General features: G+C 31.2%; 1 protein-coding gene across 7 annotated transcripts in view; it reads left to right on the top strand.

Annotated features, from left to right (window-relative positions):
* The window catches only part of LOC118186067 (plexin-A2-like), a 1,141,010-nt gene extending 1,136,651 nt beyond the window's left edge, over positions 1-4,359 (top strand). For all 7 annotated transcript variants that reach the window (XM_085809149.1, XM_085809147.1, XM_085809148.1 and 4 more), the window contains 2 exons: positions 2,022-2,096; positions 2,437-4,359. In XM_085809149.1, the coding sequence (XP_085665275.1) occupies positions 2,022-2,096; positions 2,437-2,538 (177 nt within the window). In that variant the 3' untranslated portion in view covers positions 2,539-4,359. The remainder of the gene's footprint in view (positions 1-2,021; positions 2,097-2,436) is intronic.
* Positions 4,360-12,198: the final 7,839 nt, after the last annotated feature.

The following is a 12,198-nucleotide window of genomic DNA, read 5'->3' as shown; positions in this document are numbered from 1 at the left end:
GCCATCATTAAATATCTAATATAATTGTTTAGTGATCAGTTTTTGTATTTCTTATTTCACAGTTTAAATCTTGTGTATAAAGGTAAACATTGGTACAATGACATATGAAGAATGTAGAATTCTTTATTAATTGAAAGTAAAAAAAGTATTTCTCATTTCTTTCCCCTTAACCCTTTGTGGTGCACTACACTTTAAAGTCGGTATTTCAACAAAAAAATTTGTATGCAGTCTATCTAGGCATAAAGGAGTATACAGATAAAATTTTGTAAAAATTTCACTTACAGTTTCAATTCTGTGGGTGTTCCATTATGTAGAACACTGTGCTACTAGATCTCTTAAAAGTGCGACTAAGCGAGCATTGCACTGAAGCACGGAAATTAGTAGAAGCTTATATATAGTAATGAAAAAACACAGTATTATAGCTGTATACATGGTTTTCTGGATATACTCAGCTTGAATATATATGGATAAATGAGATAAATATATGTATATACACAAGTCCTATATACAAAAATATTTACACATTTTTCGATTTTATAACTTCGTGAAATTTTCGTGAAAAGTATGTCACATCTTTTTGATAGAAGCACAAACCAACTTTGCAGGTTCAAAAACTTGTTTTGTGCGGCTTCTGTTTCGTGCAACAATATATTTAGAATTCCAAGTAAAAAGAAAGAAAACAGAGAAAAGAGGAAAAGAAACTCTTCCTCTTTGGAAAGAGTTTTTCTGCCATTTATGGAAAATTAATAATAAAAAATTAACTGCAATTAATATTAAAAATAAATAAAAATAAGCTATAAGATATACATACACAAAAAAATATCTACTTAATTATTGTAAATAAATGGGAATGAGATTAAAAAGCGATAGCAAAATAATTCGCGCAGCTTCCCTAAGTAAAGATGACTCAAGCTACTGATAAAATTCCCGCCTGAAAAACTACTCACACAAATTTCAAACTACCCATATTAGGGCTTTCATAGCACAAACCACCCCTCACCCCTCAAGACTGCTTTGTTTGAATTCATTCCCCCAAAACAGCGTAAATAGAAAACATATACAAGATGTTTTCTCCTAAGACAGATGTTCTGATGCATAATAGCATGAGATCGCTAAAGGTGCAGTGTTCCTGCTAATGGAACACCCTGTTTTATTTAATGATTCTATGCATGTTTTTTGTATGAAAAATATATAACAAATAATACAGAGTACAGCCATCAAAATTATACGGAATATTTTCTTTTGCGTCACAAAAAAATTATAGAAAATTACTAGAAAATAAGTAGATTTTAATAACATATCATAAAAGAAATTTCTGCGTCTCTTTGTGATATGCTGCCATCTACTATTTAAAAGGAGAAGTTTGAAACATATTATAAAGGCTTTTTTATCCATTTATGGTTGAATTTAACGGTTTCATAAGCGATTCAATTTGGGTGTTCCATGTTGCTGAGCAACAAAGGGTTAAACAAATTTCCTGCGACTTTTCGTATCATTCACATAGTTTTGATGAGTAATATGTTCTAGATGAAGTAGTTTTTTTTTTTTTTTTTTTTTTTTTTCCTTTCTTAACACTTTATCGACTGCCAGCGGTTCAACAGAATATGCATGTCCGACCAGCCGCAGATTCTCCCTAATAATAAAATGCAGATGATAAAGCAAATGTCAATTGTTTATCGCCATGGCTACCACTTGATAGGCTATTTTTAGGTAGCCCAGAGAAAAAAGCGATTTATAGACTATCAGTTGGTAGGCGTTGCCAATAAAAAGCCATGTTAATATTTGCAGTTGAGTGGAGAGCCCTCAAGGGCTATGCTCCTGAAACCGCATACCCCTTGAGGGCTTTACCATGAGTTACCTATCTACTTGTGTACAATACAGGTGGAATTGGTCTGTGAAAATTGATATTCTAAATTATTGTAGATTGTATATTTCTGTGTTTTCTACAATAAAACAGTGTATTAATTGTGCCTTTTATTATTATAAATATAGTCTAACTGCATATTTTATTTATATTGCAGCTTCATGCCCATGAGTTCAATACAAATGTAGCCTTGTATGAACTCTATAGGTATGCTGTTAAGTATAATGACCAGGTAAGTTATGTCTTATATTCAATGTAATTATTTTATTTTATGAAGGGAAAGAGCTAATGTTAGTTAAGTTATATTTAAAAACTTATTTTCATTTGTATTATTTTCTTGTAATAGATATCCTCACTTTATTACTAAATGTTTGTTATAATTTAGCTGTCATATTTTAATTTATTAACTTTTTTATTTTTTGATGTTTCACTTTCTGAATTTTTTAAGCTAGATTTTTTTAAATATATTTAGACATCTAAATTGTTAATTTTTCTCCATTCAGTAACTCATCCATAAATAAAATTATTTCATTAAATGCAGATATATTTAATTTTCATTTTTAATATTTCAGTTGATACAAACTTTAGAAGAAGATGAATTTTCACGGAAGAACAAATTGGCATGGAAGCTTGAACAAGTGCATGCAATAATGAGTGGAGAGTCAGAAGCATGACAGTATTATTGGCAATCTGTGGATGTGTGACATTATTAAAATCCCAGTGTGCTTTGTCAAACCTTCACCGATTGCCGCGGCTCGGTTTAAAGGACTTGCTGCCACATTTTGGGATCCTCCGTTCTATGCAATTAGGATGCCCCCTGAGGAGCAACTGGGTGTAAACTGAAATCAGTTCCACCCTTTGCCCCCAGTTCCTAGACAGCAACGAAAATTCACTACGAACGAATGAATCTTTTAGAAACTTAAAAAAAAAAAAAAAAACTGTGTGCAGGTCAGCAAAAACTGAAATTGTCATCAAAAGCCTGTTTTTGGATGCAATGTGGAAATAAGTAGAATCAAATTATTGTTGTAAACTGCAGGCACCTAGTGAGCTAATCCTGAGTTCACTATGATATATGTGGTGCCAAACCATGGCAAGAATTTTTATTTGTTTTTAATAATTTGTCCTTTATGGATGCACCTAGTCTTTTAATATTGTTCATCCCCCTCTCTGCATCCCCTGCTAAAATAATTTTCATTGTATCATGATCAAATGTTCACCTACTGCATGTGCAACTTCCAGTGCCTTTGTAATGCATGCTTCTGAGTTCTTTTGAAAATTTAGAAGCCATTCCAGTTTACCCTTAGTAGCCTTGACCTTGAGTCTTCCACTTTGTGTTCCTTGTATAAGAACAAAGACTTGTTTATTTATCTCATTCTTTAAGGGGCCTTTTTGAATTGGTATGAGGTTTGAAAAGGAATGTTGATCTCCAAAACTCAAAACCAATGAAAATGAAGCAAGGCAATATGTAGAAACTTTATCTATCCAATGTATTATATATACATATATATGTATGTATATGTATATATATATATATATGTATATATATATACATATATATATATATATATATATGATGTATGTATTTATATACACATCAACACATCTGTGCACTGCTACAAGTGGTTACTGTTGCATTTTAAGGCACGGAATAGAAACAATTTGCAGTGCTCATACAAAGTAGCCGATAGAGTGTAGTTCATTTACCAAAATCTAGTTCCCAGTTTTAAAGACTTGCACTGTGATAGACTTTTATTTTTCTCTCATCCCACTAATACCCATTCCATTTGTTTCATACACTTCCATGTAATTTTGTTCCACAGATTTTGTGCAAATAAATAAATATAACATGAAGGGAAGAAAGAAATGTTCCTTCAATTTCACCATTTGCAAGTTATACAAGGTACAAGGTGAACTGTCGTCCAAACAGACAACTTATTTCATCCAAAATGAAGAAGGTTGTTATCTAATGTGACCTTTTGAAGTATATGCCCCCAGTTGTTTGAATTTGATGTATATGCACAGAATAAGCTCAGAGAAAAGATCCATGGCAAATTTATCACCAAGCTGCTTTATGCATTCAAACTTCCGGGAAGAACACCCAATGACATGCTAAAGCAGCTGCACCAGAAGTCACCAGTTATTTGTGTGCTACGAGGATGAATGTTAAGCAAAAGACACTTTTTTTGGTACAACCTTAAACTTTGTAATATATTTATAGCATATTTTTATTATGATGTTGATTTAGAGCCTCTACCTTGCTCAAATAATTTCCTGCATTAAATTGGCACCCAAAGTAATAAGAGGTGTTGCAATTTAATATGTTACTCCTCCCACATGTAAAAATGTTTCAGTTTAGATAATTGGTCCCAGTTTTCAGCACAAATTGTTTCATAATGCAGGTACCAAAATGACCAAATCACAAATGTTTCTCAAAAATTTCTACATGTATTCAAATTTTTAATAAAATGTAATAAAAATGATATTGTGATATTTGATATGATTGTGTATAAAATTGTGTGTTCATTTTATTTTTTACAGACACTACAAGTTAAATTTCACATATTCATTAAGTTCAAATTTTGTTCAACAATAAATATAGTATAAATTTTTAATGCACAACTTTAATATAGTTTTCATTAGAAAACCATATTTTTTTAATTGCTATAATCACATACAATTTAGTTTCCTTTTAATTTCTTTAATATTGATTTCAGTTTATGGTTAGCTCCATAGAAGTTTTTCATCTAATTGCAATTTAATATACATATTTTACTATGTGTCACATGTTTTAAGTCTGTGGGCAGACTTTATTATCTAACAAGGAAAATCATCCAACCTTGGAAATCCTAAATTTTTTTTAAAGGAAAGAAATACTGTGAATCTTCTCATCTAGAAATACATAACAGGTACAGGTTGAGCAAGGCTGGCACTTGTGCATTCCTTAACCCCTTGGGTACATTTGACATCTGAGACACATCATTCACTTTTTCCCCCTAGAAGCGGATGACGTGTCTAAGACATCAAACCAAAAATTAAACTTTTGGGTACATTTGACGTCTGAGAGACGTCATTCACCTGTTTTCCCAAGGAACGGATGACGTGTCTAAAACGTTATTTGAGGTTAGGCACAATTCTGTTCATTTCATTGTAGCTTGTATCAGTCATAATAGAAGAGGCAATTACAGTATTTCGGTGAACATTATTTGCGATACTCTGCCCCATTATGTCAAAAACAAGGAATGTATTTTATGATAGTGATAGCGAAAGTGACTTTGAGAAATCTAAAGAATTGTTTAGTGATCCTGAAATTGACAATTACAATGAAATACAAAGCGAAGGTGATGAAGACGATATTGAAGTAGAAAGTGATGACAATTGTAATATAATATCAAGGTTTCGAAGACGCACAAGACATCTATCAAGCAGTGATAGTATATCTTCTCGTGAACCAGAAAATGATGACAATTGTAATATAAAACCAAGGTTTCGAAGACGCACAAAACGTCGGCACGCGATGGTTTTTTGATCTTTCAAGCTTTCTACATTTTGCGGATAATGAAAAGGAAAATAAAGACGACAGAATAAGAAAGATTAAAAATATAGCGGATTACCTAAATAACAAATTTTGTTACCTTTATACTCCTGATAGTCAAGTAGCTATTGATGAATCGCAACCAAAAATTATATCCATTCCACATGCAAATATTTTCTCAAATAAATCCGTACTCAAGGTGTTAAGGTACATTAGCCCTTTCTAACTAAGCTAAAAATAAAGTTAACCCTCTAACTGCTCAATTTGTGGACCAAAATTGCTTCAAAAATTGTGTAATTTTTTTTACATATTTTAAATCTATATATATTGGAGAATTGAAAAATGCATTTTTCCTTTCTAGAAAAAATTTTTTTTATAGATTTTTATCATGAGAAACTAAGTTGCCATAAAAACCAATTTCAGATGTTATCACAAAGATGAATTGCAACTAAAAATTATGTCCATTCCACATGCAAATATTTTCTCAAATAAATCCATACTCAAGGGGTTAAGGTACATTAGCCCTTTCTAACTAAGCTAAAAATAAAGTTAACCCTCTGACTGCTCAATTTGTGGACCGAAATCGCTTCAAAAATTGTGTAATTTTTTTTACATATTTTAAATCTATATATATTTGAGAATTGAAAAATGCATTTTTCCTTTCTAGAAAATATTTTTTTTAATAGATTTTTATCATGAAAAACTAAGTTGCCATAAAAACCAATTTCAGATGTTATCACACAAAAAAAATTTTTTAAATAAATTTCAGTCGAATTACAGTTAATTTCTATTTATTGCATAATATAGAAAACTAAAATTTAGGAAAATATAAAGCACTGAGGTAAAAATATCTTGGAAATGCACTTTAGTATGATAGAGTTCAAAACAGGGATCAAGGCAAAGTCCAACTTCACAGTCTTTGTATCAGATTCAATTAATGATCAATCTAATTATTAATCTAATCAATAAATCTAACTAATAATTTAATTAAATAATTAAGATAATCACTGAATGTTTCCTAGCAGCCATTTCTGTAAAAAAAAAAAGTGGAGTTTGAGCGGTAATACCACGTGCCTTCAAAACGCCACAATTATGTGGACAATTAACGATATCTATTGGCCAAAGCGTAAACTAAACGTCTAATACTGTATATAATTTATTTCAGTGGTTAAACAGCGAAAAACAGGATGAGCTCCTCAATAAAGAAAGAAAACACATGCCCGCGGAATGAGCAGCCAGAGGGTTAAGCATAATATTAAAGTTATTTGCAGCTTGCAAAAATAAAAATAGTCACAAAAAAAGTTAAAATGAAGGGCAGCAATTTGCATTGAAGTATATATATATATATATATATATATATATATAGGTAATTTAGATAAATTGTAAAGAATTTTATTATAATGTAAAGAACAGACAGCAATGTGTTGCAAGGCAAACATTGCATGAATATTCTCTTGACCTAATGAGGTTCTAAAAAAAAAGATTTCTTAACTCTCTCTCACCCTTAATACAGAAGTTAGTGTTCAAGCGCCATGCATCTGATAGATTTGTAAAAGACATTAATTTATCCAAACTGAAAATAGCATAAACATGCATTTTATATTTTTTAAAATTTTGCTAATAACTCAATAATGTACAGAAATTTAAAAATTGTCAATAAATAGTCACAATGAATCTCAGATTAAATGCAAAGTAAACTACCTAATTAATAAATGTTAATAATAAAATTATAATTTTTTTCTGGAATGTCTAAAAATATAGTGTTACTAAAACATTAGTTCTTCTTGCCCTCCTCCTTTATATGTTTTATATACTTCTATGTCTATCTTCTTCTATATACTCCTCCTTTATATGTTTTATATACTATGCTTGATGCATCAATGCAGTTTTTTGGAATATTTGATATAAAATTGCTTTAACTTAATTTTTAAATTATCTTCTTTAAAAAATGTTCTGTTCAACATGTTTTTTGTTTTCAGTAATGAATTATTGACTTGAGTAAAGCCTGCTTACACTACATAAGAAGAGGAAAAGTCAATAATTTTGATTCAGTAACAACTTTTGTTTGAGGATATTTCTCTCAAATGACTTAATAATCCCATACTTAATCTCAACTATCATAAATCCCAAAGCTTGCGTATGTATATGTTTTGAATATGACTTTTGCCTGAACATCCAACTTCAATAGAATCAATTTTTTTGGCATTGTAACATCATGGGGTTTCTCAAACAGAGGGAAATTTCAAATGGGAATTTGGTCAGACTTTTATTTATATATTTAGTTTTATTTTATGAAAACTACTTTTATTCATATATGGGTATTTACCATTTCATAGTATACTTTTTCTTGCTTACTTTATAAAATGCATTAAAAATAATCTAAAATAAAATAAGTCTGCATTATTATTATTATTTTTTTTTAAAGTTTTGGAATTTATATTTTTATAAATTAAAGTTCACAATTTTTTTTAAAACAACAGAATATCATCACAATACATAATTGAGATACTACATATAACATACAGCAAGGAAGAGAGAAAAGAACAAAATAATTTTTATCTATATACAGAAGTAAATTCTTTAATCAGGCCGGGGAGTACGACTTAATGCATTTACATTTTTATGGTTTTTACTGCTTTGATAAACGACAGTTTAATTGTAGGGTTGCAATACTAATGCCTATTTCATAAGTCGTGGATTTAGATTCACATTATTTTTTAGCCAAACTAAACAATTACGATCGGTCATGATGAGGAATTTCGTATGCCCGTCTAAATGACATTGCAGTTTCTTTAAAGCAAATATTATGGCGGCACATTCCTTTTCTGCGGTAGAGTACTTTTTTTCAGTTTCTGTAAACTTCCTACTACTGGATAATACTGGATGTTCATATTGTCTCGTTCATCTTTCTGAGCTAAAATAACACCCATAGTATATTTTGAAGCATCAGTTTGCAAAATAATCTCCTTATTGAAATCAGGTGTATGTAGTATAGGCACGGTTTTTCCTTTAGCTCTTCAAATGCTCTTATGCACTCTTCTGTCCCATTTACTTCCCCTTTTTTTAAGGTTTCCTTTCAAAGTTTCAGTTAAAGGTGCTGCTATAGATGTGAACATTGGAATGTAATGATATAATATCCTGCTAATCTTAAAAATGCTCTGATTTGACTTTTTGTGAATGGCACGGGAAAATCAAGAATAGCTTTTACTTTGACTTCACTTAGCATTCTTATACCAAGACCTTCAATATCTCCTAGATATTTTACTCTATCTTGAGAAAATTTAAGTTTAATGGTCTAACCAGTGACCTTTATTTTTGGCAAAACAGCTTTCAGATGACTTAGATATTCTTCCCATATGTTTGAAAAGATTGCCACGTCATCTAAATATGGAACAACAAAGTGTTCAACCATTAAGGATTTCAGCCATCATTTTGCTAAACGAAAATAGTGCATTTTTAAGTCCGAAAGGCATCCATAGAGATCTAAATGTGCCAAAACTTGTAACAAAAGGGCCTAATCGCCGGACATTAGGTGTTAACGGTATTTTCCAGTATCCCTTTGTTAAATCCAAAAGAGTTATATATTTTGCACCTGCTACAGTTTCCACTCAATGTCGATATTAGGCAAGGGGAAGAATTGTGTTTTAGTCAACTTGTTCAATTTTCTATAATCGACCTCTTCCTGCTACTTCCAATAAAATCATAGGAGTGTAATCTGAGTCTCCTATATCAATTATTTTATGTTGAATCAACTGAATATCGTGCATTAATAAATGAGTTTTCCAGGCTTATTACAGAAGATTTTTGAAAATTTCAATAGCAGATCATGCAGTTTTTGAATTTGTTGTTCATTTTAGCTTATCATTTAAGGAACTGTTTTCTTTAATTTCCTCAAAATCGAACAATGCTGGTTCAGAGGCAATTGTTGGAAAATTTTCTTCTAGATCATCAGTTTCAGATTGATCTTCTATAATGATATGGTTAACTGATTCTGCTCGTCTATGATAAGGTTGATTATGGTTTTTTCCTTCGTACACTCCTCTAGACTCATAACATAATGGTTTCAGATAATTTCTTCTCAACTTTCCCAGGACCTTTCCAGTAAACTGCTAGTCTATTTGGTTTACTCGTTGATACAACTAATACTAAATCTCCTTTAGAAAATTCTCTTTTAATATCTTTACAATCGTACCACACTTTTCTTTTGTTTTGCATTTCCAGCATTTTATTTGTAGCCAACTCTTTGCATCTTTTTCACCAATTTATCAATTGGAAAACATATTCAACAACATTATTTCCTTCGTCTTCAGGACTCATCCATTGTTCATATAATAATATTACAGGAGTTCTAAGATTTTGGCCATATACTAATTCTGCAGGTGTAAATCTCATACTCCCATGCTTTATTGTTATTAAAGCAAATAGAGCTGTGGGAACGTGCTTCTCCCACTCAGGGGCTTCTTCGATACATAAGACTTTTAAAATTCGTTTGCTTGTTCAGTGAAATCTTTCAACAGGTTGCTTTGCGGATGGTGTACTGAGATTCTAGTTACTTTTATTCCAAATTTTTCTACAAATTCAATGGCTAGATTACTTATAAAGGAAGTACCTTAACCAGTTTGTAATTCTTTTGGGAAACCCATTCTACTAAATATTTGTAACATGGCTTCAATTACTGACGTTGTGCCAATGTTAGGAACAGGTACAGCATCCGGATATTTTGAAGCTAAACAAATAGCTGTAATTAAATATCTATTGCCAATTGGTGTTACTGGTAAAGGGCTGCATGCGTCGAAGTTAATTTTTTTAAATACTTATGCAATAATTGATACTAAAAGTCAAAAATGTTTTGGCTTTATCATTAGACTTTTCCACTTTTACGTCGATCACAAATTTTAACATATTCTTCTATTTCTTTATAGCAATTAGGCCAATAAAAGTATCTTGTTAATCTATCTTTAGTTTTGACGCCGCCTAAATGTCCAGATGTGCAATCATGACATAATGACTTTATTTGATCCCTATATTTTTCAGGAATAACAATAATTCCCTTTCATTTCCATTTTTATCTATTTTCTTTTCACCAACAACCCGTTTTCTTTTACCTTGAAATAATTTGTTTTGCTGGAATCTTCATCTTTAGCTTCGCTAAGCAGTGAGGCTAGATCTTTGCTTTGATGTTGAGATTCAAGTAATTCCTTAGAAATATCATTAATTACTTTCTAATTTCCTTGTCTTCCTCATCAGCTTGTGGTAAAATATCTTCGTCAGTCTCAATAAATGTCAGTTCTTCTAGTCTCTCCATTTCGGTATCTCTACTTCGACCTTCTTCACTAGATCTTTCTAATTGAGAATGTGACAAAACCACATTTATCCGTTTCTAAATTTAAGAATGCTTTATCTTTGAACAATTGAGCAGTTCTGTTACCCAATACGTATCCATCAGGATCATTTCTAACAACAGCTGCCTTTGTTTTTATATGTCCAAGTTCACAATTAATTTCAACTTCAGCTAAAGGTCAACACTAAATGGTCATTTAAAAGATATTGTACCCAGACACGTTCTCTAGTCATTTTTGCGTTATCTATGTATTTTCGAGAAATAACATCTACTGTGTCTTGAAGAATAGCCATTTCATACCCATTAACTAAACCGTTAATTGTATATGTCTCTAACAAATCATCATTCGAAGATACGCAATTTACCTTTTCATTTGGTTTTAAGCTAGGACATTGAAGCTTAAAATGTTTGTATGCCCGCACTCGAAACAACATGGTCAATATCTTTTGTCGTATAAAATTTCTTGTTTTTTTTGGGGGGGGGAATTTATTTCTTTGTTAGGGATCTTTCTGGTATTTTTAATCATCCCATTTATCAGAATGCTTAAAAAGAGGCAGAGGCTCAATTTTGACAAAAAAAATTTAATTTTTTTCACAAAATTTTCGTAACTGGGTTTAAATGATCTTTGTTAATTCTCTCAGTTTCACTGGCAGAAAATTTCAGTTTTATTCTTTTTCTCACATCTTTAAAATCTTCAATTTTCTTAACCATCTCAGTAGGTGAAATGATGGTAGTCCATTCATCCATAAAATGTTTTTTTAAATCAGAAGAACTATGCTTTTTGATTTGATCAACCACCATGAAATCATTTAGCTGTTCAAAAGTTTTAATTTTCAATCTGTTAAGCCATCCATCAGTAGATTTTTGGTGTTTATTAAATAGTTGTCGAAATTTTTGTGCACTCAATTGAAATCGTTGTAACAGTAAAGTTTTTACATATCATACTTTTCACGTTCTCTTCTGGTTCCCTAGATATAAGCTGAACAATATTAGGAGGCAGCAATGAAGTAAGTTGAGTCACTTGATTTTCAGCAGGTATATTCATCATTTCAGCTTGACGCTCAAATAACACCAGAAATAAACTTATTTCATCTTCTTTAGGGTTAAAACGTCGCATGACATCGTGAATTCTGATTTTTAAAGGCTGCTCAGGTAACTGCGTAATTTCTACCGGCTGTGCTCTTGCAGCCATTGCTTCCAGTTAAAGTTTTTCAAGCTCAAATTCGATCAAAAGCTCTAATTCGATCTTCCCTTTAGTGTTCTTTTCCCCTGTTTTCTCTTTCGCATTCTTCCTTTCTTTCTCTTGCTTCTCTAATTGCAGCCATTAGTTCTCAAGTAACTTCCTTATCATAACTGGAACTTTCAATAATCAATTTATGAAAATGAGCAATCTTAAAGTCAGGTCTCACAGTTAAACCTAACTCTTCTGCCAGTACTTTTAAATCCTGCTTTCTACTCCTA

This window comes from Stegodyphus dumicola, chromosome X2 (genome assembly GCF_044657685.1).
Source record: "Stegodyphus dumicola isolate Sdum_Otavi_A_Nest chromosome X2, ASM4465768v1".
Taxonomy (NCBI): domain Eukaryota; kingdom Metazoa; phylum Arthropoda; class Arachnida; order Araneae; family Eresidae; genus Stegodyphus; species Stegodyphus dumicola.
Note: the sequence above shows the minus strand (reverse complement) of the source record. Positions and strands in the feature narration are given on the sequence as shown.